Source organism: Camelina sativa, chromosome 10, assembly GCF_000633955.1.
Source record: "Camelina sativa cultivar DH55 chromosome 10, Cs, whole genome shotgun sequence".
NCBI classification, from domain to species: domain Eukaryota; kingdom Viridiplantae; phylum Streptophyta; class Magnoliopsida; order Brassicales; family Brassicaceae; genus Camelina; species Camelina sativa.
Window position 1 is genome coordinate 16,970,269 of NC_025694.1, and position 16,265 is coordinate 16,986,533.

The following is a 16,265-nucleotide window of genomic DNA, read 5'->3' on the forward strand; positions in this document are numbered from 1 at the left end:
TCCAATGTCTTCTCTTGGATTCTTGAGGTTCCTTGACCTGCCAAAAGAGGTTTCATACCTGGGGAACTGGTCTGATCAAGGCTCATTTGGGTGAAGGCTTCAGCAAGCTCTTCCTCGGTAATGTGATCATGTCCATTATGGTGGCATGATGGTGGTACAGACCAGTTGACGTCCTTCAGCTCTAGGGAGCTTACAATGTCTTGAACGGCTAGGTTAAACCTTGTCCTTAGCTGTTTAGCCTTTGATCGTGTCATAGGGCCTTTTCGTACTTCTGGTGCAGGATGTGGTACAGGATCTGGTTCAACGGTTTGGTTTGTAGGATCGATGTCCGCATCAGTTATCATAAAACTCTAGCGAACTAACATAAGCCAGATAACCAAGCGAACCACTAGAACATCCTCGTCTTCATTGTCTTGATTCCACGATCACACCTTGCCTTTACCTGCACCACAAACACAAATTGCAATGCATGAGTATTTTATAAACACTCAGTAAGACTATCCTTCCATCTACTGGGTTATACACACAAGCAATAGAGATACTTTAACCATCAAACAACAGTCAACAAACAAACCAGGCTCCGCATCGACCGACACAAAGCTTGCATCGAAAGACACCATCTGGGACCAGCATCGACCGACACAAGGTATGCATCGATCGACACAAGGTTCACTTGCATCGACCGATGATTCCACTTGCATCGATCGACGCATGCTCGCCATCACGCGGAAACCCTAATCGCATAGACCGACACCTCCACATGGCATCGACCGATGCTCCTAGGTCAATCTGCGCCGTCCTCACACTAGCATCGACCGACGCACATAGTGCATCGACCGATGCATATGCCGAGCATCGTTTTCCCCGAAGCTTCTCGCCGGATTTTCGTTCCTACAACCACAAGAATCGATCCCCAGCCACAAGAAAGCTTCCTAACGCCTCAAACAACATTCTAACAAGCCTAACAACACAGAAACAAACAGATCATGGTAATCTCCAGCTTAGATAAGCCATGGTCATGCAATTACCTTTTCCAAGAAGATTCTGAACCTTAATCACGCAGAAAAACACTTCAAGAAGCCTCCGACAACGCCCTAAGCCTCAGATCTCACCAGGAAAAGCCACCAATCCACAAAAATCTCCAAGAACAGCAAGAACACTCTTCTCTCTTCTCTTTTCTCTCAAAAACGACCAAAGTCGTCTAATGAGACAAAAAAAATGACTTAAGGGTTTTTCCCCTTTTCTCTTTGCCTAAAACGCAGCATTTAACTTACGTCAAAACGTAGGAAATTGACCTGCATCGACCGATGCTCCTACAACATCGATCGATGCACATCCCAAACCGGGATTCCGGTTCGCGGATGTTACATATATATGCATATACTATATATAAGTATATGTATATATACTATCACGATAACCATCATTTATACATACCATTATGGCATTATTGCTGCCATTATCACCACCATCACAACTATTATTGTTATCGCCATTACCACCATTACCACCATTGTTACTATCAACCACCACCACCATTGTCACCGCGACAGCAACCGCTACTATTATAGTCATTTCTATCAGTTTTTGCCATCACCTTCGCTATTATCGCTACCGCTTCAGCCATAACCACCACCACCATACCTCATTCTATACTATTTCATATCATTATATTATATTTAATTTAAATATTATGTGATTTAATTTTAGCATGTGTTTTTTTGGATAGTTAGGATTTTATGTGGTATCCCTTAGGGTATAGTATCTTTTATTCAACACATATTTAATTAAATATCTTTGTTTCATATGTTTCCAACTTTTAATTTAGTTTTTTGGGTTGCTTATGTTGTATTCCTTAGGCTATACAATTTAGTGTGATGGTTACTCACTTTATTTTTGTTATTATAGTGCTATTTTCTTTATTATGTTTTCCAAATTGGTTAGTAGGCAAAATCGCCCAAGTTTAAATTAAATTTTTTTGTTCAGTTTTTTTTTTTTGTCAATAAAAAATGTCCCTTTTATTTGGTTGAATTTGGTATTTCTCTTAACTTCTTCAAAAAAAATTAGGACTTAATTAGATAGTATCCTATCGTGAATTAGAAGAACTCCTATTCGTTACATCGTGCATACAATTGTAAAGAGTTTTGTAGTGGATTGCAAAGTAAATAAACTTGCATGTTTTTTAATCAACAATAAGGTATTAATTTGCAAACACACCCATGCATTAACTGATTAACGAATCCACTACCGTTATTCTGTTTCGCTGTTCCCATTTTTTCTTATAATAATAGTGGTCCTAGAGTACAAGTCTCCCATCTAGAAGACTACATGCACACTAGAGCGTATTTTATACTATAAATAAATGCATGATGTAATATTTCTCTAGTATACGTAATCATAGCAAAAAAACAAATGCATGAGAGGTAATGTTTCGCTGGTATACTTAACCATAACAATGTTGACTTTATGGTTGAACACAGGGGTGTCAATCGGGCTTAGTTAGATTCGGCCTAAAATCCGTAAAGCCCGCATATATTTGAGTTTAGTCAGATACAGTCCAAAATATTTATGTGTTTATTTTACAGATAAAAAATTCAAATATATAGTTTATAACATGTGTTAAAAATCAATTTTTAAAGGGAGACTATAAAACAAATCAATGAAAATTTAAATAACTCATCTCTATTCACTAAAACCAACTTAATTTTAAAGAACAAGTTTAAAAACCAAATAACTTTTTATACTTTAGCCAAATAAAACAATATATAAATTCTATAAAATATTGCAGATAAAAATTTTAAAAAGTATTAAGTAAGGTTATTAAGTGAATATGAAAACTAGGATTAGAGTTTAAAACTTTATTTACAATAAATCATTAATAAAAAAATTACAAGCAAACAAAAATGATAACAAAAAAGTACAAATATACTTGTTTAAGAGTTTTTTTTGGGTCGGTCAGAGCCTGATTGGACTAAGCTAAAAAATCTCTATAGCAAGAACGAGCTGTGTCCGAAAAACCCGATTTTTTCTGGAAATATATGTTGAAGCCCAAGTCTAGGGTGTTTGTGAGAACCGGGCCGAGTTAGCTCGCGGGTTTTGGCCCTAATTGACATGCTTAGTTGAACATAGTTGAAAGATAAATCTAACAAGTTGAAAGATGCAACCATTTGCAGCCATTGTTTGTCATGTGGTACAAGTTATATAAACCATCTTTCTTGACCACCATTATGGATTTAGTAGATGTTTTCTTATATAATAATTTTAATTTTCTTGGATGAGTTTTTACATAGGAAAAATGGTATTTTTGAAAATTTCTCTTATTTAATTGACTGCACTAAAACAAACATCATTTCATAGTTACATACATCTAAAACAAACAAAGAGCTGGTACTTGTTTTTTTTTTTTTTTGTTATGAAAAACGATCTTTAAGTTTCATAGTCATGAAATCTCTTTATAAAGTGATTCGCTTGTCACTAATATGCATTTTTAGGAAGAAATTTTTCCTATATATAGATACTTTTAGTTTTTTGTAAAAAAAAACACTATAAATTTGGTACTTTAGTACTTTGATAAGTTTGTAACCATAAAAAACCCATAATAACTCAAAATAAATAATATGGTATAATTAGATATCTAATATTATCTTTTAGTTTTGATGGTTAAACAATTAAAAATAATAATTTTAATATATTCTCCATAAAACATGAGAGATAGAAATTGAGTTTAATTTTTGGAAACTAATAACTATTTTAAGAGTGTTTCAAGAATTTTTAATGATTTTTTTTTAATTTAAATATAGTGATTTTGTGTTTACTACTGTACATTTGTACCCTTAATGATTTTTGTTTTAAAACATTAATACCAATGATGTAAAAACTTTGGAAAACCCTACCTACTAAAGATTTATTTAAAAACACGAAATTCTAATAATCTAACAATATCTTTAAATTTTTTGTGGTACTTTTGGGTTAATAGCTTTACATAATGTCTAGATCGGAATATGTCAATAGTTTCAAAAAATTTCTTAAGTTTTTGCAAAAAAACAAATTCGTAACTAGAACAAAAAAAAAACATGAAAGTATCTTAAACTATCTTACAATATGTTTTAGAAAGATCTGGATGAAATTTTATAAACATGAAGTAATTTTGAAGTAATTTTGAAAATTGAGACAAAAATAATTAAATACAATAAAATTTGTTATTTGTTTTTAAATTCTCTCATTCATATAAGATATTAGTAAAAAGATGTAAATTAACCGACCAAAAAAAAATATAATGTTTGAATGGTCACCAAATATCAGTTTGTTTATAGATTTGTCCGTTCCGACCCTTGTAACTATTCAAACCCGTAAACTAAAACTAAACGAGATATAAAAACTTCGGTACTTTATTCGAGAGAGATCAATAACAAATTAAAAAAAAAAAAATAGATCAACAATCTGGTTTGAAAATTGAAATGCAGCAAAACAAACCAAACAAAATAACTGAACCGACATTTTCAGATTAAACCAACCGTCCTACCAAATTGTTCTTTACCATAATCCTGAAGGCTTAAAACCCTGAACAAACAAGTCCCCTTCCCTTCGTCCCCGTGCGTGAGTTCTCCGACGCCGTGAATCCGACCAACAGTTTATCTCCGGCAAAGGATGTTATGTTAGTTTTAGGCTATGCCAAAGGAATCGTTCATCGATTTCTCAGAAATCCCAAATGGTATTCACCTTTTCCTAATCAATTTGTCTGCAATTTTGTGCCTTTTTGATGTAGAAACCATCAAGTGTTAAGCTTTCCTTTTGTGTCTTCTTATAGACTTCTGGGTTTCTTTTTGTTTGTTGGCAGGAACTGTGGGCTCGTCTTGCTTCACAATCAGTTCTCTAGTTACTCCATTTGTGTAAAGTCAAGACCTTTTCTACAAGTTCCATATGAATCAGCTTCGTTTGACCTCTTACGATCTCAGAAGCAGAGTCTTCTTGCATATGATGGTTTGTTTAACAGACGTTACATGAGTAATTCAACTATAGAGCTAAGAACAGATGATAATGTTGTGAGGTTTGCTTTCAACAATGTCACTGGTAACAATGTTGTGCCTACAAGAAAAGAAAAGAAATGGAAAAGGGCTAAGTTGTCAAGAAAAGCTAAAGTGAATGAGTTGAGGTTTTATCGTCTTAAGGCGAAAAAGAAGATGAATTCACCAAACCCTGAAGTTAGGATTCGTTACAAGCTTGAAAAGGTTTTAATCAGTATTGATGCAGTTTCATATTATTCTACCTATACTAGTGTTGCTCAACTGCATTGTAATTGGGTTTTCTTGCGAACTTGGAAAGGGTAGACCTTTATATGCATATAAACTGTTAGTCTTATAATCATGTGTTCATCTGTATAAGTTAATGTAACATGTTAGTAGCTCTGAAGTTTATTCAAAATTTGTTGGTATGGTTGATTGTGCAGGCCAAGAGGAAAGAAGAATGGTTGATTGAGAAACTGAGGAAATACGATGTCCCGAAATCACCAGCTGAACCCTATGATCCAGAAATATTGACAGAGGAAGAGCAGCATTACCTAAAACGTACAGGTGAGAAGAGAAAGAACTTTGTACTTGTTGGGAGACGAGGAGTGTTTGGAGGTGTGGTTCTGAATCTGCACCTCCACTGGAAAAAGCATGAGACTGTTAAAGTTATTTGCAAGCCCTGCAACAAACCCGGGCAGGTTCATGAGTATGCAGCAGAGCTTGCTCGGTTGAGCAAGGGCATTGTGATTGATGTCAAACCTAACAACTCCATAGTATTGTACCGTGGGAAAAACTATGTGAGACCAGAAGTGATGTCTCCCATTGATACCCTCTCTAAAGATAAGGTATTGATAAATCCAGATACTTTATGTTGGCTTTGCGTTTCTTGGTTTGACAAAAAGTAAATGAAAATGGCAGGCTTTGGAGAAATATCGGTACGAGCAATCGCTTGAACATACGAGTGAGTTTATAGAGAAGCTGGAGAAAGAGCTTGAGGAGTACCAGAAGTATGTTACTAGGCACAAGAAGAAGAAAGATGAAGAAGCAGAAAAGAACAAAGCAGAATAGAGAAGTCGATTAAAGACCTGAGCAACGTTGGATAATCGTAAACGCTAAAGTTGAAACCGATGCTCTGTGCTTGCGTACCTCAACAACCCGTGAATATAATTCTTGTTGGTGTGTTTGGGAAACTGAGGCTTGGGGCAGTTAGAGAGAATGCTTTCAGAAAGTCAGCTAAAGAATGTATTTACTAGCTTTTCAATGGATCATTAACTGAGAAGCTCTGACACATAACTCAACACTATATCTATCTCTTTGTCATCACCTGTTCAGTTTATTTCTGTTTTCTCTCTTTTTGTAGCCACTTTAATCGAAGAAACTTCACTTACATAAATTATTGGATAACCAAATCGTTTATTTCCCGAGCTTACGATAAGATACAAGCAGAGAAAGATTCAGACCTGATAAATGTTTTGGCGTAAAGCTCAAAATTTGGACACAAAACAGACTTGCAAACAATAATTCACTACACCAAATAATCCAATTTCTTCTAACCCGAAAAGAGATCTGATCAGAGGATACAATACAACTACAAACGTGAAGCAAAATAACTTCACTGAGACAAGAGAAGTGAAAAAAACTCATCTTGAGGACTTCTTTCTCCACTGGGTTCTCCCACGATTGATCTCCTGACCATTTTCTGACAACCTCAGGATATGCAAGAACTGGCTCTCATTGTGTTCTTGTTTGCTTGACATGGTAGATCCGTTGGTCCCAGTAAGCTTTGAGACCGCGTCGTTGGGACTTTCAAATGTGGTAAGTGAATCTACAATGTCATCTTGCTGGCATTCTCTTCTGTAATCTAGAGTAATCACTTGAAGCTCGTGCGTGTCTATAATTTCTTGAGGTATGCTCTGCAATTACCAAGGGCCCAGGTCAAATTTATGAGTTGGCCCATCAATAGATAACCTGAGGTTTCGTGGCATAAAACTTAGTTACTCACCTCAAGGACCCACCCAATGTAGGTGACATTATTTACATGCTGGTTCATGTCTAGATCAGCTCGTCTAGGCTTAACCCCAAGCATAGAATACTGAGCTGGATCTTCCAGTTTTGGGATTTTCTTTAAGCTGCTATTGTTCTCCTCTGGAAACGCTAGTCTACATAGATACAGAGACAACCTAGTTCAGAATTTCATGTCGACAAATTTCGTAAGTGGCCATAAGAAAATATGGTGGAAACCATGATTCATCACCTGGGTTCTCGAGGACAGAACACCAAGTACTCGTCCCGAACTTCATCTGTAACTCTTTGAAGCCGCCTTGTGTCTTGGTTCATCATCACCCACTTGCTGTAACATTTGAGTAAGATATGCATGAAATCCCCATATAACTAAATTAGCACTTATACACACAACCAATTCCTTGGAAAAAGAAAAAAAACTATATGCATCCAAAACAAATGATAAGAGTCTGACAAGTAGAAAAAGCAAAAACCTTGTAGCACGTCCAATAACTTCCCCGGTAGCACAGTCCTTTAAAATCCAATCACGTCTAGTTCCAATCCTTCCTTCACTCTGACACCAAGTCTCAATCTCAACCACATCACTCCTACAACCAAAACAAGAAAGCTGAAAACTTTCAACTCCAACCACTCAAATCATAAGAGGCAAACAAACCAAAAAAAGACCCTTACCAAGCTGGATACTTGTAAATCTCAATATGCATTCTTGCAGTAACCCAAATGAGATGCAGCTTCCTCATAGTAAGTGTTGTAGCAAACCCATCAGTCGAAAATCCAACTTTCTGAACATGATTACATGCCACTTCCTACACAAATCCATACTTACAAATCAATCACATGACCACAAAAAAAAAGACATAACCAAGAGACCATAACACTGAACAATGATCACATTAGAAAGTTAAAACAAACATTGCAAGACACAAGAATCGTGTTTAGTATATTGAGTACACACAAACAAACCCCAAAAAAGAACCAAAACCTGCAAGAGATTAGCAATTGTCTCAACGGTGGCAGTTTTGTTAATCCCAACTTCATAGCTTCTAACAATGAACTTCTCCTTATACGAGAATCCATCTTCCATCAACCGACCAAATCGGAGACGATCCGCCGGAGGAGCATCGGAAACAGAATCTGCAACACGGAGGCTGCTGTTTCCTTGATCGGCTGAGAGAATTGCCCGTAAAGGTTCCTTCTTTATCTGAAAACAAGAGACGGGTCCGGTACGGCGATGCACCGGAACAAAAAGCCGGCGAGAATCGGAGAAGAAAAAGCTGTGTAAGTGGTCAGTTACATTACACGAAAGCTTCAACATTTCTGGGTAAATTGAGAGATGGGTTTTGTTTATTTTAGGGAATATGATTAAAAGGGTTTTTGTGTGTGTTTATAGGAGAGAATCAAGGATTTGGTGTTTGTAAATTTTGTCAACGACGATGAGACCGAGGAGGAGGACAGTGGAAATTGAAAGTTGAGAGATTTACGAGATTGCCATTGATATTTTGATAGTTGTTGGCCAATTGGTAAAAGAGTAAAAAGGAGACATGTGTGGTGAATAAGAAAGCTCTCTCTGTTTTGGTTTCTCACGTGACCGACCTCTCCCTGCTCACCGCTTCTCTCCATATATACACATTAACTATATACTTTATACGAAAATTAAACTCTACACGACAAATACGATGAAACGGCCACAATCGATTCAAACTTCTATCATATATAAGGGAATAATTTTGTAAAAATCTACAATTTCAATGGCAGTTTGAATTACTGTAACCAGAAATCTTTTGATTGCTTCTTCAACCACAATTCCAACATCTTTATGATTTAAGATAGCAATCCAATGTTTCTTAGAAGAATATGAAGAAACAGAGTGTCTGAAGCGGGAAATGTCAAATGCAACTGCCAGTGCACAATGGAGAAAATGCAACACATCAAGTATGGAGATGGGGAGCATGGGCGATAAATGTTTCAGCCTAAAAGGTGTTTGTTGGAAGCTACAAGTTAGTTGTTAAAGTCAACATGATGATGAGAAACTTCTCAGTACCTACTGGATAAAGAGAGATGTTGTGAAGGACATGAAACAGTGTTAGTATCCGCTTGACAAAGAAGAGAACTATGAAGATTGTTATAACCTATATAAATGAAGGAAGTTCATCTTATTAGGGTTAGCAGTTTAGAGGAAGAAAAGTGTGAGTTAAGAGTCAAGCAAAAGAAAATATTTGTTTGAGTGGGTTTGCTGGTGAGTGAATATACGAGTGTGCATAATTGTTGTTGTGTAGGTAAGATTGGATAGATTATGATCGATTCAGTGACAAATCACATGTTGTGATGTTGCATGAAACTGATCAAACAAGCTTGTAAGATAGTTGTTTGAGGAATCTCTAATAAAGTTGTTATATCTTTGGTATTCTTGTAATAGTATTCAAGGTTATTTCAGAATCTTACATATTTTTCATTCCAATCCAGAGTGCAATTAACCCCTTCCATAAAGCACTAATACTGAACAATAAACGAAATCGAAAGCTAAAGGCTTTTTAAGTAGAGAACAATGAGATTTTTGCAGGAAAAGCTTCCCCATTTTTGTCAACTTTACTTTCCATCTTTAAAAATAATGATTAATTCTACGAAAAAAAATAAACAATATAACGCTTATACGTATTTTCTAAAATATTTTTAAAATTACATAAAGTATATTTTAAAATTATAAAAATAGACTAAAGCTCTTTGTTGCGAATAAGTTTGATATATTATTTATAAAAAATAACAAATTTCAAAAGTGATAAAAAGGGTTATTTTGCGTATTATTTTTTATTTTGCGGGATTGATATGCATTTTTTTAGAGATGAAAGGTAAAATTACTAAAAAATTGATGTTGTGAAGGTTTTTTTTTTCTGCAGAGAACCAAAAGAACTATCCTTCATATTACTGAGCAATATCCAGTAGTAACCCTAGAAAAATATCAAGAATCTCTTGTTCATGTAACATTAAGGTTCTAAAATGTTATTTTTGATATTTTATTTGTGAAATTTTCTCTCAATAGAAGTAGGCTACAAAATCATTGAAAAGTTTTCAAATGTTGTTGGCAAAAGTAGAATATAAATAATAATATTAGAGAAAAAAATAGATGATTGCATATTTCATATCTTTGTATCCACATTATTATTTATAGGAACACTGCATGTTTTCATCTTAAACTAAATTGTTCGGGCATCTATATCATCAAACTAATGGCGGATTTAGAAAGTATTATTGTAGGAGGCATAACACTGTCAATTTAAATATATATAAAATTATTTTATGTTGTCATTTTTAATGATAGCTAAATACGTTTTATACTTTTCAACTAATATTCATTGTCTCAATTAAAAAAAAAATTAATGATAGTTCAAAAGATTTACGAGTAGAAGCCAAGTCAATAATATTTTCAAATGAAACTAAAATAATATAAAAGACATGTAAACATTTTTGGTTTCCATCTCAAGACAATTTCTTACTGTGTGGAAGAATTGGTGAATATGATTATGATTTAATTGGTAAAAAATTCGCCATTAACGGCTTTGGTTTGTAATAATTGCCTCTCATTTTAGTGTTGTCATCTCTGGAAATTTCAAATATACGTGTTTTTTTATTAATGCCCAAAAATATAACATCCAAGCACCTTTAAAAATTATCAAATTCAATTCATGATTTTTAATAAAATTTAAGTAAGTCTTTGTAACATATCAAGAAGCTGTAATGCCCTTACCATGAGTTTTTTTTTTTTTTTTTCTTTTCTTTCTATCCATATTATAATGGCTGAATCAATATAACTACAAAAATTTCTATCAACTTTAATATAGCTGTTGAGCTTCTTGTATTCAACATTTTTCTCTGTGTATTTGAGTCTGGTTTGTATCATCTGCAGGAACAGACTCATTTTGTTTACAAATGTTGAATCGTGTTATTCTTGTTCGTCTTCTTCTTCTTCTTCAGGAGGACAACGTAACATGCTTACATTGATCTCCTTATCCTCATGTTCTATCCTTCTCTTTGGTTCTGCAAATACAGAGAGCCAAGCAAAAGTTGTTTAGACAAAATACGCAACACTTGGTTGTTAGTATAAACCTTACTTTTGTTAGTAATTGTTCGGCGTGTGTAAGCCAAGAACTCTTCCCAGCTTTGCTGTTTGAGTTCTCGTTTATCTTCTTCCGATAGCACAAAGTTTGGTTCCCTTCCACACATGAAAGCAGCCCTAAAGAGGTAATATTGTTAATGGCAATGATTTACCAAAGTACTGAAAGAGCATTCAAGAATTAACTTTATACCTATCGTATAAACGAGCAGCCTCTTCTTGAGAAGAGAATGTACCCAAGTGGATCTGTCTCTTCTCGACTTTAATGGCGGCTTGCCATTTCATGTTCTTGTAGTAGACTCCTCTCATTAAACATGGTTCTTGGTTATGTACTTGTTTTCTTTTATGCCGCTTTCTTCGTTTCAGCGGCTGGTCTGTAAATAGGAGATGAATAACATTGAAATAATTGGTCAATTCTTCACTCATCTCAATGAATTAGTTAGCGAGTGAGAAACAGGACCTGGAACACATATATACTGCTCACATTTTGGTGAGATGGAATCAGAATCAACCGGTGACATATCTGAGTAATCAAAACTGAAATGCATATGTTTCGACCGAGTTCTTCGACCAGCTTCTTCAATAGGCATTTTCTGCCAAACCAAAAGAAGCAAAGGCTCAACTGTTAGAATAGAATATACAATCTTATGAACTCTAATCTTTGAACCAACTAAGAGCTTTCAGACAGTTATATGTGTAATTTATATAAGTAATGCTCTTAGCCCTTACGCATTAGTAAAGAGTAACCTCTGTACAACAATTAGCAAAAAGATTTGTCCCTACCTCCTCTTTAGGCTCGGTAACCGTTTCTGCTGGTCCGAGACTATAGGGTGCTTTGGCATTAGGATTTGGAATCCCAGTGATCATCTCCTCGGCAGTTAAAAAAGGAAGCGGTGTCACATAACCATTTGGTCCTAGAGAAACAAAAAACTAGTTGATAACTTTGAATTATGCCTAATGTCTGGACGACAATATAGCTTTTGTCAAAAAAACATTGTTTACCACAACAGAGACCCAATAGCCTACGCCTCCGTAAGCTCACCATATTGTGTACCTTTGAATGTTTTACTTTTCTCCTATAGAGACCATAAAACAAAACAGGCATCAGTCAGCTCACAGAAACACTATATGTCTAAATTAAGTAAGATTACACAAAAAAATGCTTCATTAAACATATGTCTGGTGTTTTGAGACCACAAAAGTGGAAAAGTTAACATGAAGATCCGACAAGAAGAGCTATTTTAGTTTCTCAAAAAGTCAATTAACAGCTCATCACAAAACTCATCAAAGTACGTGACGATATGAATTCAATTGAATCTATGTTCGTATGAAAAGGGAAATTTGAACTAATCAATTGCAAAAAGGAAGACTTTTTTATCCAAATCAAGTCAACCCCTCAAATAAGAACCAAACCAAACCTACTACCTTTATGAAAAGAAAAAAAACCTAAGCTAAATCTAGAAACCAGAGTCCGACTCTGACCAATCAAGAAGAGAACAACAAACATAAGAAGACAAAACAATCAGGATGAATTAGTCTTCTCCGCAAAAACAGAACCAACCATGACAAAAACTTAAACGCACCCATTGTACATAAACTCATAAGAAACCAACCCATTGCATCAAAATCAAAGCTTTAGGGGACAAAAAAAACAGAGACCGGTTCAAGGGTTAAACCGGAGAGATTTTGTAGAGAGATAAAAAAAAAAGGGAACAATTGAGATACCTCTTAAGAAGGTGGTGGTGAGTGACACAACAAGGTTTTATATAATTCTGGATTTGGTTGTTTCGTTTGTTGAACAGAAGAAAGAGAGAGATAAAGAAGAGTTTTAATTGTGTTTGGNTAGGAATAGATAAAATGCTCATAAATTAATGACCAAAATAATAATTGGAAGATACATGGCTCCAGTCAAAGCCAGCTACAGGATTACAACAGACCAAACACATTCCCTCTGATCTACAACCTTTAGTGTCAACTTTGGCTAAAGTAAGTGATATCTTAAGCTCCAACAGACGTGAATGGAGAAGTGACATTTTGGATTTGGTTTTTACTGAGCAAAATCGGAGATCAATAGAGAATTTGCGGCCAGGGGGCTTAAACCGTAAAGATGGCTACACATGGGACTATGCACGGACTGGTCATTACTCTGTGAAGTCTGGCTACTGGGTACAAACGCATATCATATCAACCCGATCTCGTATACAAGAAGTGGACCAGCCCAGTCTAAATCCCCTTATTAGTCAAGTGTGGCATACGGATACCAGTCCCAATTGACTCATTGTCTCTCAGTGGCGAGTAATCTGTCTTATCGACATTTGACAAGAGAGAAAAGTTGCTCAAGGTGTCCTCACGAAGAAGAATCTGTTAACCATCTATTGTTCCTTTGTACGTATGCTCGTCAGGTTTGGGCTCTGTCTCCTATTCCGGCTCCTCCAAGTGGTATCTGGTCTAATTCTTTCTATTCTAATACCGATCATGTGCTGAATATCAACTCTCATGCTCCTCATATTAAAGAGCTGGATAAAATTATTCCTTGGTTATTGTGGAGATTGTGGAAAGCCAGGAACGATTTAATTTTTAAGGGAAAGGACTTTAATCCTCAAGACACGATGAAGAAAGCTTTAGAGGATGCTGAAGAATGGAGTCAGAGAAAAGGTCCTGAGGAAACGGAGGGAAGACAACCTGAAGAGAGAGCAACACATCACCTTAAGTGGAATCCTCCTCTAGGTGGTTGGGTTAAATGTAATACTGATGGTGCCTGGAACGGTGTAGATGTGCGAAGTGGAACAGGGTGGGTGCTTAGGGACACAAATGGAGAGGTTTTATGGTTAGGAGCACAATCTATCCGAATGACTAGAACCGTCTTGGAGGTTGAACTAGAGGCAATCAGAAGGGCGCTATCGACTCTCTCACGTCTTAACTATGATCGTATAATTCTGGAATCAGATTCTTTGGGAGCAGTCAAATTGATCAACAATGCTGAAATCTGTCCAGTGTGTGCTCCTATGCTTCAAGACATTCAAGACCTGCTCCTCAACTTTAGGGAATTCAAACTTGTTTTCTCACCAAGGGAATGTAATAAAGTGGCTGATAGGGTAGCAAGGGAATCTCTCTCTTTTGAGAACTATGATCCCAAGTTATACACTTTAGAGCCTAGGTGGATTAAAAGTGTTGTAAGAGAGAATAAACAATTTGTCACATGATTTAGTGAATGAAAGTTGATGTTGAGCCAAAAAAAAAAAATAATAATAATAATTGGAAGATAAATGGTACAATAAAAAAAAGACCATGAGGTTTTGATAAAGTTGAATCCACGAAGGGAACGTGTTGATTTTATGCAATCTCAATTCCCCACTTTTATGCCTTTTTCCCTTCCATATTTGGACTTCACATAACTTGATAAAAAAATATTACGATAAAATTGCCATGAATTAATGACTTCGAGACCTATAATATTTTCATAATTCGTAGATATATAAACTGAGGCTATATTACCTTTTAAAAAAAAAAATAGTTGCCTTTACAGATAACAAAACAAATAGTTACCTCTACTAAGGCTATATTTTCAAAAAGAAAATTAAAATAAAACAAAATTATTTTAGAAAACAACCCGCAGGTACACGCGGGTGTGAATCTAGTTAAAATCGTAGGAAAAATCTATACAAGGTCCTAGTGTAATTATGAATCTTAGTCTTGCCGTTTTCTGAACAACTCCTACTCCTAGCCTCGTACTGATTGATTAATATTTCAAAACATGCCCTTTTGTTCAGATATTCTTGTAATTATAATATTATATAACAAAGTACTAAAAAGCTTAGATTTATAAAATGTGTGTATAATAGTAATTTACCTTCTCATAGAGTATATATGTCCCAAGCATAATGCCTAGCTTGGTGAAAAATCTAACTGCTTACCATTATTAAGCAACTATCCTAACACATTCCCCATTCTCTTGGTCCATTTTCGAGAATACCAACAGTTTGACGAAAATATTGAACAACTTTTCGAGAATACCAACAGTTCTTCCGCGTTTCTGTAACAATCTTCCCAAGATGTGGTAGATCCGTGAAACTCTAGAGGATCCAAAAATACATGTCACATACGTAACTGGTTCCAAAACCTCACACATATTGTAGGTGAATACCCGACCTGACTTACAATCAAGGTGAATCAAAACGGATTCTATTTACGAAAGAAACTAAATAAGATGATCGAGAGAACATAATGGTCTTTGAAGCTTGAAAAGATTATGGAATTTCTTTAAGAAAAAAAAAAGATTATGGAATTACCAAATCCCAATATCTTATATTATGGAATTACCAAAGTCTTGAGGGAGTTGCCATAACAACATTCTGCTTTTTCCCAAAATTTAATTTTAAATGAATTAAGCCTAACCCAAATAGTATCTTAGCGGGGCAGGTATGGACATTAAATCTTAGGCCCATTAAAAAGCGGGCCTTGCGGGCCTAACTTAAATGGATTGCGGGTTTTAGCGGGTTATACATAGCTATTTGTATATAATTTTAAATATATATCTTTTAAATGTATGTGGTAACACAAATAAATTTAATGTAAAAAAATTAAAAACATCTAGAAAAATTAATATAAACATTGATTTTATTTAAAATTGTTTTTAATTATTATTTATTAATTTTACTTTATTTTAATATATTATTTATTAATTTTGCTTTATTTTTAATATATTATTTAGGCATGCGGGCCAGTCCGCTAACCCGCTGGACTTAGCGGGATGGGTTTGGACATAACTTTTATGTCCGCGGGTTTAGCGGACCGGCCCATTGCAGTCCAAAAGATAGAAATTGTCCGCTGCGGACGGGCCAGATGGACGCAGGCCGGCCCGTTTGACACCTCTAGTCTAGTCTCATATATGATTTTCTATCTCATAACTGCGTTTTAAATATTAGACTATCATACTTATTAAAATAATTAATGAAATCTCAAATAATATATTTAGCTTGAATTAAAATAATTTGGCTACACCATATTAAATATGTTTTATCTTATATAATTTAATTTTTTATTAGTGATATACACTAAAAATAATGTTAAGTACCCATTTGTAAAAAAGGGTTCTTTTCTAATATTGTAAAAATATATTTTATTTTTAC

General features: G+C 35.0%; 3 protein-coding genes across 5 annotated transcripts; 1 reads left to right on the forward strand and 2 right to left on the reverse strand.

The window, feature by feature from the left end:
* On the forward strand, nt 4,529-6,356 carry LOC104719152 (uncharacterized CRM domain-containing protein At3g25440, chloroplastic-like). Its single transcript, XM_010437009.2, has 4 exons — nt 4,529-4,711; nt 4,838-5,228; nt 5,447-5,851; nt 5,925-6,356. The coding sequence occupies exons 1-4, from the start codon at nt 4,653-4,655 to the stop codon at nt 6,072-6,074; spliced, it is 1,005 nt and encodes a 334-aa protein (XP_010435311.1). The 5' UTR covers nt 4,529-4,652; the 3' UTR covers nt 6,075-6,356.
* On the reverse strand, nt 6,468-8,533 carry LOC104719153 (oleoyl-acyl carrier protein thioesterase 2, chloroplastic). Its single transcript, XM_010437010.2, has 6 exons — nt 8,011-8,533; nt 7,701-7,834; nt 7,502-7,615; nt 7,261-7,356; nt 7,009-7,165; nt 6,468-6,919 (listed from the first exon to the last, which is right to left on the reverse strand). The coding sequence occupies exons 1-6, from the start codon at nt 8,341-8,343 to the stop codon at nt 6,647-6,649; spliced, it is 1,107 nt and encodes a 368-aa protein (XP_010435312.1). The 5' UTR covers nt 8,344-8,533; the 3' UTR covers nt 6,468-6,646.
* Nucleotides 10,830-12,978, reverse strand: LOC104719154 (ethylene-responsive transcription factor-like protein At4g13040). Of its 3 annotated transcripts, none has more exons than XM_019231035.1 (7): nt 12,862-12,978; nt 12,139-12,212; nt 11,920-12,050; nt 11,597-11,729; nt 11,330-11,510; nt 11,135-11,256; nt 10,830-11,060 (listed from the first exon to the last, which is right to left on the reverse strand). In XM_019231035.1, the coding sequence occupies exons 2-7, from the start codon at nt 12,179-12,181 to the stop codon at nt 10,966-10,968; spliced, it is 705 nt and encodes a 234-aa protein (XP_019086580.1). In that variant the 5' UTR covers nt 12,182-12,212; nt 12,862-12,978; the 3' UTR covers nt 10,830-10,965. The 3 variants fall into 3 exon arrangements, with proteins under 3 accessions (XP_019086580.1, XP_010435313.1, XP_010435314.1); XM_010437011.2 differs by lacking the exon at nt 12,862-12,978 and adding an exon at nt 12,720-12,845; XM_010437012.2 differs by lacking the exon at nt 12,862-12,978 and adding an exon at nt 12,720-12,842 and having other exon boundaries at nt 11,621-11,729.

Coding starts and splice junctions, on each gene's coding strand:
- LOC104719154 (XM_010437011.2), bottom strand. Junction 12,051..12,138: donor GCTATTGGGTCTCTGTTGTG/GTAAACAATGTT, acceptor TTGTTTCTCTAG/GACCAAATGGTTATGTGACA. Junction 11,257..11,329: donor GCTGCTCGTTTATACGATAG/GTATAAAGTTAA, acceptor TTACCTCTTTAG/GGCTGCTTTCATGTGTGGAA.
- LOC104719152 (XM_010437009.2), top strand. CDS start 4,653: ATGTTAGTTTTAGGCTATGCCAAAGGAATCGTTCATCGATTTCTCAGA. Junction 5,229..5,446: donor TTCGTTACAAGCTTGAAAAG/GTTTTAATCAGT, acceptor TTGATTGTGCAG/GCCAAGAGGAAAGAAGAATG. Junction 5,852..5,924: donor ATACCCTCTCTAAAGATAAG/GTATTGATAAAT, acceptor TGAAAATGGCAG/GCTTTGGAGAAATATCGGTA.
- LOC104719153 (XM_010437010.2), bottom strand. CDS start 8,343: ATGTTGAAGCTTTCGTGTAATGTAACTGACCACTTACACAGCTTTTTC. Junction 7,616..7,700: donor ATTTACAAGTATCCAGCTTG/GTAAGGGTCTTT, acceptor TTTTGGTTGTAG/GAGTGATGTGGTTGAGATTG. Junction 6,920..7,008: donor ACATTGGGTGGGTCCTTGAG/GTGAGTAACTAA, acceptor TGGTAATTGCAG/AGCATACCTCAAGAAATTAT.